This window comes from Mus pahari, chromosome 13 (genome assembly GCF_900095145.1).
Source record: "Mus pahari chromosome 13, PAHARI_EIJ_v1.1, whole genome shotgun sequence".
Taxonomy (NCBI): domain Eukaryota; kingdom Metazoa; phylum Chordata; class Mammalia; order Rodentia; family Muridae; genus Mus; species Mus pahari.
In genome coordinates, this window is record NC_034602.1 from 62,669,805 (window position 1) to 62,692,409 (window position 22,605).

General features: G+C 41.6%; 2 protein-coding genes across 4 annotated transcripts in view; one reads left to right on the plus strand and one right to left on the minus strand.

Annotated features, from left to right (window-relative positions):
• Atp10d (ATPase phospholipid transporting 10D (putative)) overlaps positions 1–17,052 on the plus strand; it is a 90,116-nt gene extending 73,064 nt beyond the window's left edge. Inside the window, exons 16-22 of the mRNA XM_029545017.1 lie at positions 1,480–1,556; positions 2,155–2,280; positions 4,155–4,355; positions 8,694–8,774; positions 9,899–10,003; positions 13,924–14,111; positions 15,390–17,052. Coding sequence (XP_029400877.1) covers positions 1,480–1,556; positions 2,155–2,280; positions 4,155–4,355; positions 8,694–8,774; positions 9,899–10,003; positions 13,924–14,111; positions 15,390–15,708 — 1,097 coding nt within the window. The 3' untranslated portion in view covers positions 15,709–17,052. The remainder of the gene's footprint in view (positions 1–1,479; positions 1,557–2,154; positions 2,281–4,154; positions 4,356–8,693; positions 8,775–9,898; positions 10,004–13,923; positions 14,112–15,389) is intronic.
• Positions 17,053–18,167: 1,115 nt separating this feature from the next.
• Positions 18,168–22,605, minus strand: part of Corin (corin, serine peptidase) — a 195,745-nt gene continuing 191,307 nt past the window's right edge. For 2 of the 3 annotated variants that reach the window (XM_021210625.2, XM_021210624.2), the window contains exons 21-22: positions 21,217–21,350; positions 18,454–20,116 (exon numbers count right to left, since the gene is read on the minus strand). In XM_021210625.2, the coding sequence (XP_021066284.1) occupies positions 19,922–20,116; positions 21,217–21,350 (329 nt within the window). In that variant the 3' untranslated portion in view covers positions 18,454–19,921. Of the gene's footprint in view, positions 20,117–21,216; positions 21,351–22,605 lie in introns of all 3 variants that reach the window. The other variant, XM_029545006.1, reaches the window with a different exon arrangement.

A 22,605-nucleotide genomic window follows, 5' to 3' on the forward strand; every position in this document is an offset into this window, starting at 1 on the left:
AACATAGTATCTATAACTGAGACCTTTCTTATAACGCACACAGCTCGCACAAATGAATGAGGAACTAAATGTAAGTGTGGAGAATATCAGTTAACAAATGCTATTGAAGAAAAATAAGGAAAAGATTTGCCATTTTAAATTCAGTTCCCTGAGCAGTAGCAGCTGCTTCAGCCTTTTAAGCTTGCTATGCTTGATCAAAATACTCTTCAGAAGACAGTACCACAGGATAAAGTCTAAATTAGGCTTTTTGGTTTTTTGAGACTTCCTTTGTCAATCTAATTAATCTGAATCTTTTCTCTTTAGCCCCAGACAAGGGGAAAAAGCAGCCATGTTCTTCACCAAAATATCACAAGAACAGTCTCTAGGGAACATACTAACATTACTAACATGCTTCTCTTTTGAGAACTCTTGAGCGAGGGTCCCACAGTTCAAATCACGCTCAGCACCAATGTCTTCCATCTTCTTACTAGGATGGCCCATAAGCACCACTTAAAGCATGCCTCCGCTTTGGAAATCCGACATACTCAAATCCACATTCTTCTAAACAAAAATATGGTCAGGCCTGTCACAGCAATACCCCAGTACCAGGCACCAACTTCTGTCTGTCTTAGTTAGGGTTTTATTGCTGTAAACAGCTACCAAGATAGAAGACCAAGGCAACTCTTATAAAGGACAACATTTAATTGGGACTGGCTTACAGGTTCAGAGGTTCAGATCATTGTCATATAGGTGGGAGCATGGCAGAGTCCAGGCAGGCATGGCTCGGGTGGAGCTGAGAATTCTTCATCTCCAACCAATGGCAGACAGAAGATGACTTGCTCCCATGTGGCTAGGAGGAGGCTCTAAAAGCCCACCACCACAGTGAAACACTTCCTCCAATAAGGCCACACCTCCCAGTAGTGCCACTCCCTAGGTTAAGCATATTCAAACCACCACAGGGTCCACATGCCTGTAGGCAAGTCTGTAGGGACATTGTCTTATTTAGTAATTGGTTTGGGGTGGCCCAGCCCATATGGTCAGTGCTGCCCTGGATACTAGTCCTAGTGTGTATAAGAAAGCAGACCAAACAAGCCAGGGATAGGAAGCCAGTAAGCAGCACTCCTCCATGGCTTCTACATCAGTTTCTGCCTCCCAGGTTCCAGCCTTGACTCCCTGCCCGCTTCCCTAAGTCATAAATTATGATTCATGATATGAAATAAGCCCTTTCCTCCTCAAGTGGCTTTTTTTGTTATGGTGTTTGATCACAGCAGTAGACTCTTAAGATACACAACATGAAGGATTTGAAGAGAGTTTTGAGCTTGGAATTTTTCCTGATGGCAGGAAGATGCTACATTTAATTCTGCTTAACTAATTTCTAAGTAACTGGAACATGGGATAAAGCTCATAGGGCCAACTTGTTCCCTTGAATAGCCACTAGGGTTTCCAGTTTGAATATTTCACTCCTTTCACGTGTCTTATGTTTTCTTCTGCCTTGTGAAGGTGACGGTGCCAATGATGTTAGCATGATACAAGTGGCTGACATTGGGATCGGTGTCTCAGGTCAAGAAGGCATGCAGGTGAGTACACACCCAAGGGCCATGACCATAATCTGCCTACAGAGGAAAAGCTTCTCCATGATAAAACTGGAGTTCAGCAACGAAGCTATGGCGTGGGGAGCGAAGGAGGCTGGACCTTCAGCCAGTCCACCGTTGGTCACTTGTGACTACTATGTGGTCCTAGCTAGTCTCCGCTGTGTTCATGAGTTCTCCTTTTTAAAAGCTCAAGGATGTTACAAGGTTTCACTTTGTAGGCATATGATGGCTTTGTTAAATTCTCACTGGAAAAAAAAAAATCTACTACCATTTGAATACATGACATGAAAAATGTAGAGGACTGGGGTGGGGGAAGGGAAGGGAAAGGAGACATGAAAGAATGAGGACGAGGAAGATATGACTGTGCCTATCTGTGCGTGTGTGTGTGTGTGTGTGTGTGTGTGTGTGTGTGTGTGTGTTTTGCATGTATATATTCATACGTTCATGTGTATATGTAGTCTCGCTTTCCGCATCTGTTTGGAAGGTAAGTTAACAGATTTGGGGTTACTGCCCCTGCCAGGCAGTGCGTGTTCTACCCTGTTCCTGTGCCCAGTATAGCCTTCCCTCCCTGTCACCTCTGCAGGCTGTGATGGCCAGTGACTTCGCCATCTCTCAGTTCAGACATCTCAGCAAGCTTCTCCTCGTGCACGGGCACTGGTGTTACACCCGGCTCTCCAACATGATTCTCTATTTTTTCTACAAGAATGTGGTAAGCACCGCCTCCCCAGCCCCAACCTTCTGCTGCTGGTTGCCTCGGGGATGAAGAGGGGTCCTGTCAGGCTGACTTGCTGTGTTCGTTAGTATCTGGAGGACAGCCGGAAGCTGTTCTAGACGTCTCCAGAGATAATGTGGGAATGTGTATGTTTGAACTATTGACAACAAATTGCCAGGCCCATCCATCTGCTGGCACGCTCTGCTCCCTGTGCGTTTACATTCCATTAAGTCCTGACGGGTTCATTTCAAATCCAGCTTTTGACCTTCTGTAAAAAAAGATAGTGACAAGCAGGATTACAAAATGGCTCAAGCTGTCAGGAGAAAATGAAAAGGTCTGCTTCTGTGGTACTTGGGGAGGCAAATAAGTAAATAAATGAGTAAATAAATAAACAAGTCCACTGCTCCAGAAATAATGGCTCCTGTAATATATCAAAGAGGGCAAGAGAGGAAAATCCAATTGCAAGGATTTTCTACCCAGCTCATAAAAGTCTCTTTATGCTTGGTAGATATTTTGTGATCATGGTATTATTATTGCTTGCTTGGAATAATCAGAAATTGCTTGAAAACCCTGGTGTCTAACAGTAATTCCATTTAAATTACACATACCTCTCTTTCTTCCTACTTTCCTCTCTTCCTTTCTTCTTTTTCTTAAATTATTTTTTTAGGCAGTGTTGAGCCTGAGATGGCCTGGAATTCACTATGTAGTCCAGGCACACCTCAAACTTATAGTAATCCTCCTGCTTCAGCATCCTGAGTGCTGGGATTACAGACATCTAGCAGCATACTGAGCTTCGGTTTTCTTTCTTACACATTCATGTTGACTCATTTGATTCTTCGAGGTGGACTGTGTAACTACATTATGGTCTTTAGACTACGTTTGCTCTTGGTCTTTCAAAGCAGACTTTTGGCTAGGCTGGTCTCCTTTAAGATACAATGCTGGGGAAAGACAAACCTGCAGGGCAGCCACTTCCCCATGCTTCTTCCCAAGAGACCATCCAATATTAGCACAAGAATCCCGTGCTTTGGTTCCCTCGGGTTCAAGATAACTGAATATTGCCCATCCTGTTGGCACCATTCCTCGTAACTAGTAAGAAATAACTGGGCACGACAGAGGGAAAAAAATTCACATGTGGCATGTCTTCTCTGAGCCAGGCATTCAACCTTTGTTCTCTTCATCTAGAGTAAAGATACCTACAACTCCACCATTTACGTGGCAAATAAGTGGCTGGATAGCTTTGTGCAAATGTCTTATTCTCTATGTGTCTCAGTGGCTTAGATTATTCGGCATGCAGTGGCAAAGTACCACACTGATAGCAATGGAAAACTCCTGCAGTCTAAGAGCCAGAAGTCTGAAATCAGAGAGTAGGTGTGCTTGGGCTTTGGTCTGGCTACATCCTGCCACCAGAGGTGCATTTTATAGAAACGCTAATCCCATCCCCACAGGCTGTACAATGATGACTTAATAAGTTTAGCATCTGGCTTCTGCTCCTATCACCATCTCAGTGGAGGCTAAGATTTGCATGTATATATTTTGAGGAATCAGAAATACTATAGCTCATCACCTGTAAAACGGGAGCAACAGTAATTCCTAAGTTGTTATGAAGACTAAATGAATTCTTTGTAAGTCATTTAGAATCATGCCAGCACCACATAGCACTGCTGTGTGTATGTGTATAATTTAATAAGATATCCATTAGAAACAAAACACAATTAGAGAACGACATAACAAGCTGTATTCTTCCATCTCCGGTTGTGGACAAAGCCGTGGAAGGCTGAAGGTGTGGCTCTCAGCAGCGAAGCATGTAAGATACCTGTTCAGAGTGCATAGAGATGTCTCTAAGATCTGAACGTCTTTCTTTGTGTCCCCAGGCCTATGTGAATCTCCTTTTCTGGTACCAGTTCTTTTGTGGGTTTTCAGGAACATCGATGACTGACTACTGGGTGCTGATCTTCTTCAACCTCCTCTTCACATCTGTCCCCCCCATCATTTATGGCGTTTTGGAGAAAGATGTGTCAGCAGAGACCCTCCTGCAGCTGCCTGAACTTTACCGGAGTGGTCAGCGATCAGAGGTAGTGTTCAAGCAGCACTGTATCGGCAGATGCCTCGAATGCTGAAAGCCAGCATGTTTCCAGTCAGCCGGGTCTGGATAGGATGAGATACTCAGGGGCATTTAACATGCCTGGTTGCTTTCAGTGCTCTATACCAGTGGTTCTCAACCCTTGTGTCTCTTGTAATACAATTCTTTATGTTGTAGTGACCCCCCCCCAACCATAACACTATTTTGTTGCTACTTCATAACTGTAATTTTGTTGCTGTTATGAATTATAATGTAAATATCTGATATTTACATTATATATCAGGTATATGACCCCTACAAAGGCTGTGGCCCCCCAGGTTGAGAACCACTGCTCTGTACACATGGCAAATGTTAAGTCATTGGCCTGTGGTATCAACATAAATCTTTAAAGTTCTTATGTACTTATAAGAAGAAATTCAGAGTTTGAAACCTTGTTAATGCCAGCTGACCTTTGTTAAAGCCCACTGCTCAACCTCTTAGGCTCCCTAGGAAACCTTTTTCTGCCTCGTTTATCTTCACACAGACACCTTTTGAGACAGAACCCAGTACTTTTCCTACTCCAAAATGAGGGTCTGCTCCTCATATGTAGTCAGTAATTTCCCCCCCAAACTGGCAGAGTTAGTGGATGATAGAGCCAGGATGTGAAACCAGCTCATTCTGGTTCCCGAGTTAAATCCTTCAGAGTCCAGTGCCACACAAGACAGTAGTAATCAGAGTGGCTCCTTCTGGGGACCTTCCCAGCAGCTATGGGGTTTCCAGGTCTGGGAGTCGGCCTGGAAATATGGTAATGTTTACCTTTCTTAAACTCTTTGCTATCTGAAAGCCAAACACTGCTGGTCTGTGGTAATTAACTCTTGCTGTATAGCAGCAGGGGATGAGATAAAGGATTTATTGCTAGCACTGCCTTCTCTGGCCAGGCAGCCAGGAACCCTTCATTGGCCAGGCTGGTTAACTCCTTCTGGACCAGAGAGGAAAAGGAAAGATGTCACTCACACAGACACATACACAACCGGGTGAAGTGGAAAATGGCTACATCACTACATTTGGATGGATGGATGGATGGATGGATGAGAATGAGTGGGTAGGTGGAAACCAAACCATTATCTTTATTTCTTTTTTTTTGGTCTTTTATAGACAAAAGTTTTTCAGAAAATTGCCTCAGAGATAAAATGTTACATAAAATGGGAGTTACAGAAGGATGTTGATATGAAGTTCAAAGCAGTGTTTCATTCTATAAGCTCACTATAAGTTCAAAGCAACAGTTTCTCATGCTTGTCTTATCATAGTGCACACCTGTAGCTTCATCCTTGGACCCGAATGCTTTTCCTTGAACACAAATTTGTCCGAAGTCTGTATCTCTTTTTAGTGTAATTATGAAAGCTTATTGTGTTACTTATTATGAGGAGTACGCACATTCTATGCTTGATTCTAACTTTATTACATCTTTGTAGCAGAACAACTAAAGCCATCTCTTAAAACCTTCTTCCTAAGATCAAATCAGGACTTCTATAAAATCTTTAGTTCATCTAAACAGCACTAATTCATGGAAGTTCATCTATATGTTCATCTGCAAGAAATCTGTTCAGTAGAGTGGGCTAATGTCCAGAGATTATTATATTAATTTAATAATGACAGGAAAGGCATAGCAGCTTCAAGAAGCAATCCAGAAATGAAGTCTCTTTGGGACCTTGCCTCATAGAGTTCACCATTGCAGACCTCGCAAAAATGGTGAGCCACCTCTAGGAAGGCCACCTGCTAGCCTTAGCTTAGCCTAGACAGCCTCTGACAGGCTCCCATTTCCAGTCCACTGATCTCTAGGTCCTAGCCACTTAGCACTGGCTCCTCTCCTGCTTCCCTGCATTTGCTACTTCCTTATCTTCTCTTCCTTGAAGGATTATGGGTAATAGGCAGGGTAGCCTATCACCTAGGGTGGCTGTCCAAATACTCTTGTTTCTGATTCATCTTTCTCAAGATTAATAAGGCCAACATGGTTGTAACAAGAAATTTACACAACAAAAGACACTCTTCTAAGTGCTTAATTTAATCCCCCAAATATCCCTCAAAAGAAGGGCTGCTTCTACTTTGTAGGTGGTGCAAGACAGGTATAAGGTGCTGGCTTTAGTAACCTGGTCTTGATGCTGAGCTAGTGAATGTAACAGTTGGATCTGATCTCCAGGCCCCGGCAGTGTGCCTTCATGCTGTGCTGCAGAGCTCTGATGGTCCATTTAGTTCTTTGGTTTCCTACTGTGGTGTTTAGGCCAGAATGTCGAATGTTATTATGTGAGCATCTCGAGGATCCAAACAGAGGTGAACAGGAGCCTGAGACACCTATGTATGGACAAAGGCGAGCATCCCCTGGTGGTCACATGTTTTACTGTTGAGAATGAGGATTGCCAGAGTTCTCACATTGGTAATAGACAAGGGGAAGAAAAAAAGGAAAGAAGGAAAGGTCGAGGTAAAGAAAGAAGAGAAAGTGACAGAAACAGAAGAGACGAAATGCCTCGGGCTAACCTAATAAACAAGAGAGAAGCATGATTTCACACAACTACATACTCCAGGGCAATGGGGGCAGCATATTTTTCTCTAAGCAAGTATAAATGTCTAGCTTTGATGTTTTAGTCCAGAGCTTGGCACGCACCTTCTCCGGTATTTATCACCAAGGCTAGAAGGGTCTTCTTCTTGTTGTCCAGTTCTGGGGCTTGTGTCATTCCCAGGGACAGAGCTGAAGCAGATGGGTGGGGTTGGCAAGGTCATCTATGGAAGCACTGGGCAGAGCACAGTAAGATTAGACATCAGAAATCTGTGTGCTGGTGCCCAAGGGCTGCCTTGAAGACACTGGCATAGATCAGCATGGGTTGGGAATTACAGAGGATTACAAAAGAGTTAACTTTCTGATTCTCAGGTGTGTGACCTTGTCAAGTTCTTTACCTTGCCCACACTCCGGTTTGTTTACTCTCTGGAAATGGTGTAGAATTAACAAAGATAACATATACACCATTTCCAAGTACATTAAGAACTCGGTAGTACTATTTTAAACAATTGGGCATAAACATAAATTGGATGAGAGAGGTTTTAAATGATGCTTTATTTTCTCAAGCTTTAGGTTGACTTGAACATCATTTCTGATAGCCGATGATTCGGTATCCTCACCGGACAGAAACAACCTGCAAAGAGGAGATGCACACTCAGCTGCCAGGACGAGATCTGCATCAGCCTATAGTAGCACTAAATCCCCTGAAACCGAACAATGGGCTTCCCTAGAGCCATCCAGCCTGCCTTTAGTTCAAGGCCCAGGGGCTAGACTGTGTGGTTGGAGCCACTGAACACTGATCTGTACCCTAGGTCCCAGCTAAGTCCCATGTCCCCTGGGAATGGAAGCCCTTCAGTGACAAGTGTTTACAAGAGTGACTTAAAAACCCCTTTTTATAGGCTGACTGATTCATTCTTGGTTTTGCTAGAATTGAGCTCATTGCATCCAGTCTTTGAATCCTTTGAGTCCTTTGGGTTTGCCCAGAAGTGCTGAAGCTGGATCAAATACTTGTTCTAATTCTGGTTTCTTGAGAAACCACCAGATTGAGATTTCCAGAGTAGCTACACTAATCCAACCAAGAGTGTATAAGGATGCCCCTCTGCCCACATCTGTACCGACATTTGTTGCCGTTTATATTCCTGATCATGGCCATTCTGACTGGAATGGATCATAATTTGGTTTTAATCTGCACTTCCCTGATAGCCAAAGGGTGTTGAATGTTCTTAAATTATTTACTAGCCATTTTATTTCTTGTTCTGAGAACCTTCTGCTTAGTTCTATAGCTGTATTTTATTTTATTTCACTTTCCTCATTATTATAACCAAGTACTTGACATAGCCTATTTTGTGAGGAAAGATTTATTTTACATGACAGTTTTTTTCCTTTTCTATTTTGTTTTGTTTCGTTTGTGGCTAGTGATGTTAGGAGGGACAAGGCACACACACACACACACACACGCACACGCACACGCACACGCACACATGTTTTCATACATCCTACCCAATGCAGAATGCCTAAGAGCAGCAAAACAGCTGACATGCTGGAGAGGGTTGGAGGAAAAAGAAACCTGTAGCCATAGTTTATGGGATTGTAAACTGGTCCAGCCAGTCTTTAAATGGATCAGAATTCCTCTATGGTTGTTATGTTTCCAGCCATACCGGTACAACAGAGAAGATGTCTTCGCTCGTTGCCTTCATTCTCCTACTGTGCATCGTGAAACAGAGAAGGAAGGAATAGATTATTACTTAGCTCTGACCCTTGTTAATTTTTACTTCTCTCCGATTTGTATTTCGTCTCCAGGAATACTTGCCCGTCACTTTCTGGATCACCTTGTTGGATGCCTTTTATCAAAGCCTGGTCTGCTTCTTTGTGCCTTACTTTGTAAGTCATTGTTTGCTCCGTGTGTTTGCCATTAATGAATCAATGATGTTTCTATGTACTTTGCTTCTGGTCTCTGGTTGACTCTCAGTTGACCGCCTTACAACCCCTCACAGTATGCTGGCTCATGGATTTAATTAAGTATCTAGTTGAGTTCTCTTAGGTCTCTCCTGTTAACACTAAACTGTCTACTGATTTTTTTTCCCCCCAGTGGCTTAAATAAAATTTAAACTTTGGCCATATAAATAAATTGGCCAAAACTTTATATAAGAGATATAAAAGCTTTATTAGGAGGCTAATTCTATCAGCCTCACGCACAGAATAGTACATTTAAATACAGGATATCTTTGAAATTTAATAGAAACCACTTTTCACAGGTAAGTTAGGAAGTAAGAGAAGTAGGCAAAGTGTATGGAAAAGTTCATTTTAAACGTTTATGCTGGCACTGAGCACAATAGGCATGGTTGCAAGTGCCTGTCTACACCGTTTTCCAGAAAGAAGCGTGTGTGTGACCATGAAGTAGGTTGGCGGATCCACAGCACTGGGAGTAAAATTCAATGATGCTCGCTCTCAAGGCTGTCAGTTTCTCTGCCCTGTTCAAATTAAATTGCTTGACTTAGGCTCCCTGAGTATCTGGCTATGCTAGTCTTCAAGAGGAATTTATTCAAAGCAACTGGAAGTGCATTCAGAAATGGGATCTGAGGAAGCAGGGAATTGTATCATTTGAGAGGAATGGCATAAGAACTTCAAGATGTACCGGTAGGGTAGGGTGGCGTTACCTAGAAGTATAAGCTTAGGGTCGTTGTAAGTGCTGCTTCGATGGTGTCTTAGGTAGAATGCATTCGATATGTGTGTGTGCCTTTAGGAGCTAAAGCTATGAACAGATGCTTCCAGAATTATGCTTCAGAATGAAGAGGAATCCCACCTAAAAGTTCACAACATACACAGATAGCCTCTCTGGGAGACTCAGTCTCTTTTCTGGAAATGGTCCTTTTTCCCAAGTAACCAGTTAGTAGAACTATTGCAGCGAATACTCAAGCTACATTTGAGCCGTAGATAAAACGGTGTTACACCAACAAGTGCGTGCAGTTCCTCACACCCACCCCCTCCCTGTTCTTTCCTTGTAGACCTACCAGGGCTCTGACATTGACATCTTTACCTTTGGGAATCCCCTGAACACGGCGGCTCTGTTCATCATTCTCCTCCACCTGGTGATCGAAAGCAAGAGTTTGGTGAGTGCATTGCTTATGCTTGGGGATTTGTCTTCTGTAAGCAGTGGGCCCTGCCGAGTCCTCCATGGCTATAAGGTCAGCATTGGTAAGAGTGATGAGATGGTGGGAAAAGGGTCTTTCAGGGAAAAAACTCAGGGTCACCAGGTGCCATGATGCTGAGTCCAGGGAAAGGGAAAGGTACTTGTGACTTTGTTTCAGTCACTGCTAGCTACTTCATAGCAGTGTGAGTCAGTGGACAGTAAATCACCATCTGTGCTCGAAAGGTTTCGAGAACAAGCTGATGGCTTTGGACTAAAGTCAATGACATCCTGTGCCATGACCCCATTCTGTTGTCTTTACTAGATGAGGACTTTATGCCTTTGAGATAATATAAACTATTTTTGATTTCTTTGGGCAAAGATTTTTTTTATATTTTCTTATTACACTTAGGATGAACTTGAAAGCTCTAATACAGCTCATCAGAACTCATGCAGTGAGATCTTAACCCGTGCCTACCTTCATTTCATATTCAAGAGATGGCACAGCTGGGCATGGTGGCATACGCCTTTAATCCCAGCACTCGGGAGGCAGAGGCAGGCGGATTTCTGAGTTCGAGGCCAGACTGGTCTACAAAGTGAGTTCCAGGACAGCCAGGACTACACAGAGAAACCCTGTCTTGAAAAACCAAAAAAAAGAAAAAAAAAAAAGAGATGGCACAATGTCATTCCTCTTCCAGCTTCTCATATGTGTTGAGTTCATTATCAACATCAGAACCTCCCTACTTGCCGTATCTATTAGTAGAGATACTTTTAGATTCCCGTTGTGTCTTAGTTAGGTTACAGTGCTGTGAAGATATACCATGACCAAGGCAACTCATAAAGGAAATCATTTAATTGGGGCTGCCTTACAGTTTTTCAGAAGTTCAGTCCATTGTCATCATGGCAGGACACATGGCATTCTGTAGGCAGACATGGTGCTAGAGAAGGAGCTGAAAGTTCTACATCTTGATCTGCAGGCAGCAAGGAAGAGACTATGTGCCACATTGAGTACAGCTTGAGTATATATAGGAGACCTCAAAGCCTGCCTACACAGTGACACAATTCCTCTAACAAGGCCACGCCTATTTCAAAAGGCCACACCTCTTAATAGTGCCATTCCCTGTGGCCAAGCATTCAAACACAGGAGTCTGTGGGGGCCATACCTATTCAAACCAATACTTTGGATCATTGTGTATCTCAGCACTCACTCTTTTCCTGTTCAACTTTTCCTGACTCACCATTAGCTCATCTTCTTCTCTTGCTCTTATTCATAAGCTCAAAAATAATGTGTATTAGAAGATGGCCTAATCAGCCATCACTGGGAAGAGAGGCCCCTTGGTCTTGCAAACTTTTTATGACCCAGCACAAGGGAACGCCTGGGCCAAGTAGTGGGAGTGGGTGGGTGGGGGAGCAGGGGTGGGGGGTGGGGTATAGGGAACTTTCGGGATAGCATTTGAAATGTAAATAAAGAAAATAATAATAAAAAAAGAAAAAAATAAGAATAAAAAAATAATGCGTATTATCCATTTAATGACGGGATCATCTGATTCACGTTCATCTTCCTCATCAAATTACAATCTGTGAAGTCAGGGCTCAGGCCAGTTTTGTTCATCACGTAAACCAGTGTCAGAGAGAAGACTGACTCAGAGTAACCCTTGTGAGTGAAAAGGAAGATACCTGATCATTTGTGGAGTGTATTTACCATCAAGATAAATAGATGGATTTCAAACAGGAACTCATTGAGTGAGGTTATGGTTTAAAACATATGATGCTATATTATCCAATTAATTTAACAAGTTATAAAGTAGGAATGAATATATTTTTAGCATCCTATGCTTTTCTTATGCAGAATGATCTTATAAACCCCAAACGTGATAAAATGTTAACATGCAAATAGCAGGTTGGCTGAAGGAAATCCAAAATCTATAACATTTGGTCTCCTTTGAATGTCTGTTCAACTTTTAAACAATTGTCAGGGATACTTTTGGTTCTGCCAAAAGACATGCTGCAGGCTTTGTGTGTTCCAGAGGAACTGACACATCATGTATGTATACCAGTTGGCACCATCAGAACCCAGTTCTCCTACCACAGAGAGCCTCAGATACTCTAACACACCAGAAAAGCAAGACACTGATTTAAAATCACATCTCTTGATGGTGATAGAGGACTTTAAGAAGGACATAAATAACTCCTTTAAAGAAATACAGGAGAACACAGGTAAACAGCTAGAAGCCCATAAATGGGAAACATAAAAATCCCATTCAAAGCAACAACAATCCATTCTGGATAACCTAAGCAAGTAAAACTGTTCTGAAAATTATGTTGAGGAACCATGGCTAACAGACAGGAGATTCCCAGGGAGGCAGCAGAGGGCCAGGGAGCAGAAACTAGTGGGCATGCTTGTCAGCATCCACACTGGTCTGAACGCACTGCATGCATTTTCTTCTGCTCTTGCTTCACTGTCCCCAAGTCCCAGTTTCAGGTGGTGGAGTCCTAGTTCTCTGGCTTCAGTCACAGGCTTTAGCATGAGAGGAGCGTGTTGCCAACACTTTAATCAATGTTGAGTGTTCTCTCCAAGAAGGAGAGAGAAAGCTAAAAATACAGAAGTGTCTCTGTAGAAGTTACTTCTTGGAGAAGTGTTTCTCCTGCCAGAGGACGTACAACCAGAGCTCATGGAGTTTGCAGAGCCTTTTCTAGAAGACTCAGCCATTTTGAGCTCATGAATCACACGTGACCACCTCTCACTTCCTGGGCAGTTTTATATTCACTTCCTTATGTCAATTCATTTACAACCGTGGGCTGCCATGTCATCGTCTCATTTGCAAAAGCACATAAGGAGAGAGAAAAGCACTGGGAAGACACTGGAATAGTGCTTAAATCCAATGGAGGGCATTTGAACAAGAAAAGCAGAGAGAGAGAGAGAGAGAGAGAGAGAGAGAGAGAAGAAAGAGAACGAGAGAAAGAAATGAATGGGAGGGAGGGGAAAAGGGAGGGAAGGAAGGAAAAGAAGAAAGAATAGAGCAAGCAAGCATAAATAAAGAATAAACGCAATGTTCCAGAGGCATGACATTGTTAATCAAGGAATTAGCTAACATTTTCTGAAAAGACACGTTTTATAAAATAGGAACAATCTTTGTGACTTCTGCAAAGATATGTACTTTGGGGAAATACTTTGCATAATCGAAAACAAAGTAAGAGTGAATTACACCTTGTTTGAAAATTACCGTCCTAGAGAAGAGATTTATGGAGATAGTGTTTCGCATAGGAGGAAAGCCCAGCCCCCCCCCCCCACATGCACACACCAACAACATTGGGTGTGACATATGCTGCACTAAGTACCACGGAGGAAGGCGCAACAGCTTTTATAAGCTTCTACCCTGGGAGTTCTAAGCATCTGTCCCCACTTATTGGCCCTTGCTTCATTGAAAGGGAGTAGAGAGCTGCAAGCCACTTTAATGCTAACTAAGGGAAGAGAATTCGAGTATGGCTGAGCAAAGGTAGTTCCTACTATATATGTGAATGGCTGAAGATTTGAAGATTACTGAATTAATCAAATCAATGAATGGCTGTATAAAACAAACAAACAAAAAAAAACAAAAACAAATGAGAGATTATATAAAAAAGAAAAAGGAAATTCAATACCTCCTGATACATGGACAGTACAAACTAAACCAGACAACAGAATTGCCCATTGACTTTTGATTTAATTTTGTAGCATTCAAACACTAACAAAAGCCACTCTGGAATGATGTTCTTCCCTTATGCCCTGTGTCTTGGGTGGTAAGGTCTGTAAAACGAGCCCCTCGGAGCTCGGATGTACGTGTTCCTTTAACAGAGAGGGGTTTGTCACGTTGCAGTACGCTCCTAGTAAGCATTCCTTCCCGGGCCCTTTCTGTCTTGCAGACTTGGATCCACATGCTGGTCATTGTTGGGAGCATCTTGTCCTACTTTTTCTTTGCCTTGGCTTTTGGAGCCTTATGTGTCACTTGCAACCCACCCTCCAACCCCTACGGGATCATGCAGAAGCACATGCTAGACCCTGTGTTCTACTTAGTTTGTGTTCTTACAACCTTCGTAGCACTCCTGCCCAGGTATGTCATTTGTTTGCTTCTCAAGACAGTAAGTACACGGGGTCAGAGGCTTCAAGGAGCTACTAAGAATGAATCAAAGACCACCCTGGTCAGCAATGAGGAAGTCAGCCTACACGCTAGCTAAAATATTGATTTCAGCTGTTGTCCCATAAGCAGACCTAGATTAAGTGAGTGGAGACATCTATGTCTCTGTCATGGAAAGATCCAATTTGATGGAGAACTCACAGGAATAAAGAACCTGTTTCATGGAATTATCTGAGGATTGATCATGCCCTGTCTTTTGTTCTGTCATCCCCTGAGCCCTTGCCTTGGTCTGTCTTACAGCTACAGCAGAATATTCAAACCAGGTATCTTAATAAACAGAAATGTCCAAGCTCTGAGCTCTGGAGGTTGGGAAGTCCCACATCAAGGTCCTAGAAGGTCTGATGACTCTCATTCGAGGATGAAACTTTAATACTGCATCCACCCGTGACAAAGGTGGAAGAGCAGACCCTTTATAGTCTTGTCACTTCATAAAGGCTCCCTATATATTATTACAGTGTTCAACATCTATCTCGTGCCAAAAGGAAAGCTTCCTATGGGTCACAGGTAATGGAGCTGCTAACAAGAGCTCCATCTTCACTTATGCAGAAGAATCTTCTATGCTTTGAGTGTTTCCTCCCCCCAGCCTCAAAACTCATGTTGAAATTTATTACCATTGTGACAGGAGAAGAAAGGAGTCTTTATGCTTATTTGGCAGGCATTTAGAGGATCCTTACTATTTGCTAATGCTAAGCAAATATTAATTTGCTTAATATTTTTAAATTATTTTGAGTTTTTAAAAATCAGAGTTTTAGCCGGGCGTGGTGGCGCACACCTTTAATCCCAGCACTTGGGAGGCAGAGGCAGGCGGATTTCTGAGTTCGAAGCCAGCCTGGTCTACAGAGTGAGTTCCAGGACAGCCAGGGCTACACAGAGAAACCCTGTCTCGAAAAAAAAAAAAAAATCAGAGTTTTGCACAGTAGCCCAAACTGGCCTGAAACTCACTGACAAGCTTAAGCTGGCCTTGAACTAGTGGCTATCCCTCTAATTTAACCTTCTAAGTGTTGGAATTATAAAGGCTTACCATCCCGCCCAGTTCAATATTATTTTTAATCTCTGTTTTATAGCTGACTTACCTTCCTCTATCTCAGAAGCCAAGTGATATTTCCTTTTTAAATTCTAACTGATCGTTATTCTCCATGGGTCCCCTGATGCATCGGGAGTGAACATAATGCTATGATGTTCTTTGTAACCTAGGTTTGCCTACCGAGTTCTTCAGGGATCCATGTTTCCATCTCCAGTTCTCAGAGCCAAGTACTTTGACCGACTACCTCCAGAGGAGAGAGCTGAAGCTCTCAAGAGGTGGAGAGGGACTGCAAAGATCAATCACGTGGCATCTCAGCATGCCAGCCAATCAGCTGCTAAGTCAGGAAGACCCACGCCTGGGTCTTCTGCTGTCCTTGCAATGAAGACAGCAACAGTGCGTACTGTTGAGCAGAGCACATGTGAAACTGCGCTAGACCATGGCTGCTCTGAACCTGGGGCCTCCAGGACGACTGGACCCTCAGCAAGTTAAACAGGCAGGACACCCTGCTTAGAGTTGCTGGTAATCCTTCAAGTTTGGAAGGATGTAGAAGAGGCACCTCTCGGAAGTTAGGATTACTTGTGGCTTTGTACAAGGGATATCAGCATTTTGCTTGGCATGGAAAAAAACCAAGACCCTATCTACAACTATATACCTGTGGGCACATTTGTAAACAAGGGATAGTGTTTGACCGGAGCAGAGGTTAGGAACTGGAATATTTTAATTCAGGAGAATATGTTGTTTTTGTGAAACTTTGATTTTTGGAAAGGAATTTTAATGGTCTTATAAATGCAAACATTATTAAAGAATCTTATTTGAAATAGATTTATTTTGCAGATTGGCCTCACCATGCATTTGGAAAATGCTTCAGGTGAGGTCCAACGTGAATTCTCCTTATGAAAAGAAAAAAGTACTTTAAAAAATTGTTCGTTAGGAAAACTCATTAATTTTTGAGGAAAAATTCCCAAGAGCCTTTCATTTCCCATGAGAGAAGGCTTTGCTCCCCGACTGAAGGTGTTTGTTATCATTACCCTCTGTCATTTCAGCTTTGTGCTGAAGTAGCCTTTGTAGGGAAGGGCAAAGAAGAAGGCTAGTGTTTTCAACAGTACCAGGCTGCCTTCTGCTCTGTTTACTGTTGTTTGCTGTTTACCCTGTTATGGAGTAGACGAAGAGACTCCCTATGTGCAGAAGGTGTCAACCAGGAAACAGACAAACGGCCACGAAACACAATCAGCTGAGCCTACAGGCCGTGTGTGAGCCACTCCTGGGTTCTAAAATTGATGACACTCACGTTATAATGAGACAATCATTTGGAAAATCTTCCAGAGTCCGCTTGAGAGTTCATAATTGTAACAGTGCTCAAGAATTTGTCTGTGTTGTGCCCTCCACAGAATGAGATATGAGTGGAAATTGATACAGGTTATTCTCAGTGGGAATCTCTGAGGTTTTTAGAAAAACAAACATATTGAAGGGCAGAGAGGTCTGTAGCAAGGTTTCTGCTATGACAAATCGCGGATGGATGCTGGCTCCATTTAGTGCCTAGAAACTAGCTTACACCAGTCAAGTCAAATTGCTACTGTGAAGTCATGTACACTTGTTGAAGTCTTTCAAAGCTTCCATATTCACCTGACAGCTGCCACCTCCCTGTCATCTAGAATTCTCTTCATGAACCTTTATGCTAAAGATCAGTGTCTACATCAAAGTCTTATAAACTGTTATCCTCAGGGCCTGCTACCCGCTGGGCACCGTCCCAGTCACTTTCTGTACCTTCCTGGTCTCGTTGTTAAATGGTCTTTTCACATAGACTGATTTCTGGAACTGTCACAAAACCATGTGTCTAAACGAAGCTGCCTTCTGCTTCCTTGAGATTTTTTTTTTAATAAATTATTTAATAAATGATGTTCACTGTAAACTGTCATCACTCCTGTAACTCCTCTCTGAATCTGGCTGTAATTGATGCTAGCACTAAGGAGGAAAACACCAAGGCGTGCCTTTGTCAGAACGCGGTTCGGGCCTTTTTGTCTACGGGGAAAAAAATTCACTTGATATTAGATCATTCATCAACCCCATAGCAACAGGAGTTCAGTCCTTGAGATCATCACTTCCCAAATAAACCTTAAAGTGAATCTCATATGCAATAAAAGATTTTAATATAAAGATTAATATAAAGATATAATATAAAGTTTTAATATAAAGATTAAAGAAATATGACAAAAGGGAGGAAGAAGCAGGTCGTTTACAATATGTGAATTATCTGTACATAAGAATATAGGAAAGCATTAATGTTTATGTCATGGAGCTATAATCCTCATAACTTTGCTCATAAATTAATTCCAAACTTAATGTGTTGGATAAATCTGAAGCTATTTATATGCCTTATGCAATGATTTGTATATCTTGCTAAAAAGTATTGCTACATCTAGTTATGTAATGATTAACTATTTTTCTTTATTTAAAAAAAAAACCTTCTGAAACACCCCTTGTTCTATTCTGAGGAGATTTTCAGATTTCTGTAAAGCTTTTAAAAGGTTGAGTTTATAGAACCACAATTTTATGCAAAATTAGCAAAGCTAGTGTTGTGTGTTGTATCTTTATATTTAGAGAACTTCAGCATATTTTGAGGAATCCAAGAAAGCAAATAATGAAGAGTTTGGGATTATGATTTTGTTATAAAAGGTTTCTAAAGCATAGGAACCCTTGCAAAAAAATGGACTACTCATTAGCAGAGTTGATGTTCTCTGAGTACTTTGTGAACAATTATTATTATTATTATTTTAAAGATTTATTTATTTTATGTATGTGAGTACACTGTCACTCTCTTCAGACACACCAGAAGAGGGCATCAGATCCCATTACAGAGGGTTGTGAGCCACTGTGTGGTTGCTGGGATTTGAACCCAGGATCCCTGGAAGAACAGATGGTGCTCTTAACTGCTGAGCCATCTCTCCAGACCACAGTTCGCATTACTGACAACCCTCAGACCAACCATGAAATTGTTACAGCTCAGAAGAGCAGGTTCTTGTGAGAGTGGGCTGTACATCACTGGGTACCGCTATGCTATTACAGGGATAATCACTTTTCTGGATGCTATTAGAGGGATAATCACTTTTCTGGAACTTGGTCTCTATAGTCTATCCATAGTCCTCCAGAAAAATAAAAAAAAGATCGAACCATTTTATTTGTATTTAGAATTATTTAAAATAAGTCCAGTAGGTACATTTTACTGACTGCAGGTTCACCAATGCTAAAAAACATTTTTATTAATTATGTGCCAACAGTTATAACAAAACCAACCAATGGTCTTAAACCTTCATACAGTCATGACTGCAGTACAACCATTTGCCACACACACTTTGTAACAAGTTCCAGGACAAGAGGTAAATAACATGGAGAATAAGGGTTGAAACAATGTTTTGCACTGGAACTATCTAGAAAAAGAGTACAAAATACACATATAAAATTGCAGGTAGGCCCTGTTTGGAATACTGAGGCAGTCTGGTTGCTGGTGAAGTTTAGCAGTGCATCCTAGTTGTTCAGAAAGGCATTTGGATGTGTTACATAGTTCATGTCTGGCTAATTAAATTAGGTATATATGAAGATTTGTGTTTTGAAACTTTTTAGTGGGAAAAAATACTTTTAACCACTAATTGCTTTGGAAATGGATTCCCATAAAATAGCCCAGTGCTTAAAAGCATCCTTAAAATTTAGTTTTAATTATCAACAAGGCAAAATGGTAATACCAGATGGTAGACATCATGAGGGGGGAATTGCAAAATGTTATATACTCCATGAAACATTTTGCTGCACTTTGAAATACATTTCTGTAACTTTTCTGTTTTGGGTGAATACAAGCAGACTAATTTTCAGATTTAATTGGGGGTGGGATATTTTTAATTTTTTTTCCTTTTTAATTTGTGTGTTTTACGGAATGGAAAAGGTTCTTATTCATTCCCACATAAGCAGACAAATTATTTCCTCAAGGATTGACCTGGTTTTTGACATCACAGTCATCTAAGTGACATACACCGAAAATCCCCAGTAACAGGAACAAGTCTGATGGAGATTTTAAGTTTAATTTGAATACAGAAAGGATAGAATTATACTTACTTCTGAGTGTTAGTTTTGTTGGCTAGAGAATTTTACATTCTTGCAACTTCAACTGTCTAGAACAACACTGTGGGTCCTTTCTCTGTCTTTCATAATTTCTTCAAATTATTTAGAAGAGTATAGTAAATAATAGAAGCATGTATATTATCTTGGCTTTTTACAAATTAAAAGCCAGTCTCCAAGATCAGATCTGAAATGTGCCCCCTAAGCCACTGTGCTTGAGCAGAAACTGGAGATCAATCAGCGTCTATCTCTGTGTGTGTTTTGTAATAGTCATAAAAGGAGCTTTCTATAACTTGTTACCCTAGAGCTCCAAATGTCTCTATGGGTTGATAATTGTACACTACAATCAAGGTTAGCCTAGCAAAAGAACAAAACCTACTTTGCTCTGTGCTTTTAAAAGAATTCATGAGATTAATGAATGATAACGTTGAAAGAGATTAAAGCCTGAGTAAAACTCATCTAACACAACAGGAAAGACCTTGCAGTGCATGTTGAGTGTCCTGTCCGTGACACGCCTTTCCGTACAGCGCTTGGCAGGACACGCTTCCGTTCAAGAGGGTCATTCTTCATGTAGGTTTCCCCACAAAGTCTCCGATTATCCTTGGGATTTCTTTTGGAGAAAGGTCTGGATATATATTTGTCTTTCAATCCAGTCAACAAAATAAGACACATTGCTGTACACTCCAGGTCCCAGAACTTTGGAAAAGCAGACGGAGCCCCATGAAGTTAAACCAAATAATGTCCACTGTCCTCCCGGTTGTTCACAAACCAGAGGCCCACCGCTGTCTCCCTGCAAGGAAAAGCAATCGATGTTAGTCATGGGAGTTCAGAGGTCTAGTGGTGGGGCTATCATCCTAAGGATACAATGAAGCCTAATAGCTTAACTGAGTCAGAAAATTTCAGCAAAGTTTTCCATAGTAAGCCTAGGAGGGCATCTGCTTTCCACTGTATAAACTGAACATTCCATAAATATGATGGATTCTGAGTTTTAAAGGGATTGATGTACTGAGTAGAGAGATTTTGTTCTGTCTTGTCATGAGATCAGAAGGCTTATATAACACACCACAAAAAGTCATAAATTAAAAAAAAAAGCTTTATGCGTCAAAACTAATTATCTCAGTAATTTTATTGTTTAAATTGATCTTATAAAAGTAGGAAGTACCCAAAAATGGAAATTAAAACATTCCTCCAATTAATCAGTTGTACATAATGTTCCAAAATGACCCATCCCAAATGCCATGTAATTGTGTTGGGCTAATGATAGGCGTGGCTTTTCTTTGCTTAATACAAAAATCTTAGGAGCAGTCTGACTGCTTTAAAGCAACAAAATGGCAGAGTAGAAACCCCACAGCCCGCCCCTCGCTTGCCTGCTACTTGGTGCACTTGTCTATTTGAACCCCAGAGAGAGAGACAGTTTAGCACAATAGCTGCCGAATGTTTAAGTAAATGTTTGAAACCTCCCAGACATTGCTTTTAAGGCATGTTTTGAAGATCACAATGGCCGTTAAGTCCTGTCTGAGGTTAGAGGCAGTGACAATGACAGGCTGCTAGTCAAATGAAGGCCACGACATATCAAGCAATTGTAGGCAGAAGTCCTTTCACACACTATGGGAGCTGGGCTGCCAATGTATGTCTTAATGTTATTGTGGTTATACCTGGCAATGTCCTCTGGTGTCCCCCTACTGCTTAAGACAGTGGATTTGAAGCTGTGATTTCTATTTGCCCCTCATGATTAGGTTTGTCTTAGCCACCAAATTGATTAAAGGAGATGGGCTGCCTCAACTCTCCTCCTGGGAACAATATTCATAAATGTTCCTGAGGGACCACACATGACTTGTAATCAGCTCCGCAAGCTCACGAAAGTCATGGCAGAGTCGGAAGGCAGCTCACCATGCATGAGTCCACGGTGCCGGACTCATAGCCAGCACAGATCATCCGATTGGTGATGGTCTTCATGTCAAAATAGGACTGGCACTGCTCCAGAGGAATAATGCGGACCTCTCCCTCCTGCAGCTTAAAGGGCACTGCGTTCAAAGAAGAAGAAAGAAAAAGAGATGCACAAGAGCGTAAGACTGACAAAGGCGTGGCCAGCAAAATACAAAATGAAAAATATTGCAGGAATACTTTCACAACACTGAGAGGACCACATCGTTTCCCTTAAATATCACCTCAAGGGGAAGACTTATTTGAAACCCAAATGTTCTGCTTAGAACTTTTGATAGTAATCATCTATCTGATGAAGCGCCTATTTTTCTAGTGAGACACATTAAGTAAGAATTTCTTAACCCCTATGGAGGTTGAGTGACCCATTCACAGAGATTTCATTTCAGATATCTTGTATATCTGATATTTATATTATGACTCATAACAGTAGCAAAATTATGGTTATGAGGTAGCAATAAAATGTATGGTTGGGGGGTCACTGGAGCATGAACATGAATTAAAGGGTCACAGCATTAGGAAGGATGTCCCCTTGTCATGTGCTGTGGAAAAGAGGATGGCAGGGAAGAGATGTTAGCTCAGTATACCCATCCTGCTCTGGGATTAGAGAAAAGCTTCTGACCCTCACAGGAACTGGCCCACCTCACATGTGCTCCTGTGACCCTTGTTCTGATGTGGAACCTTTCATCCTAGAGGCTGTGACAGATTTTAAAAGGGACGGTATCATCTCTTGCTTACAATAGATGGAATATATGGCTTCTGTCTTGCTTAAAGTTTCTCAAGAATAACAGTGGCTGTCTGCAAGCAAAACCTCATAAATCTTATTTGCACATCCTAAAACCATACAGATTTGAAGCCATGATGGGGAAACAGTGCTAATAACAATCATTTGGGGAAAACAAATGTGATGTAGTACAAGCTTAACAAACCAGAAGGATGTCAGAGGGATGATAATGAGCGCAGCAGCCAACGGTGTACTGCACACTAGGGTAGACAAGGCTCGTATCACCAGCATCTTAGAGGCCATGGGGCTATTTATTCCTTGTGTAACAATCTTATATGTTCTAGAATCATCTCATCCTTTCTGTAGAAAGCAAGAGATTGGAATGGCCGGGGTCAATCTGATCTTCCAGAATGAATTCATTTGCCTATTCTTCATGCTATTCTCTGACTATGGCATATGTGCCATGTACCGTATTATCATGAATTTATATAGATATTTTGTGGTGAACACAAATAGAGGCACTGTGAAGTATATTCTGTTCATTTTATTACAATGCTAATCATGGTTTTGTTTTTGTTTTGTTTTGTTTTGTTTTGTATAGGAGTGATGGCACA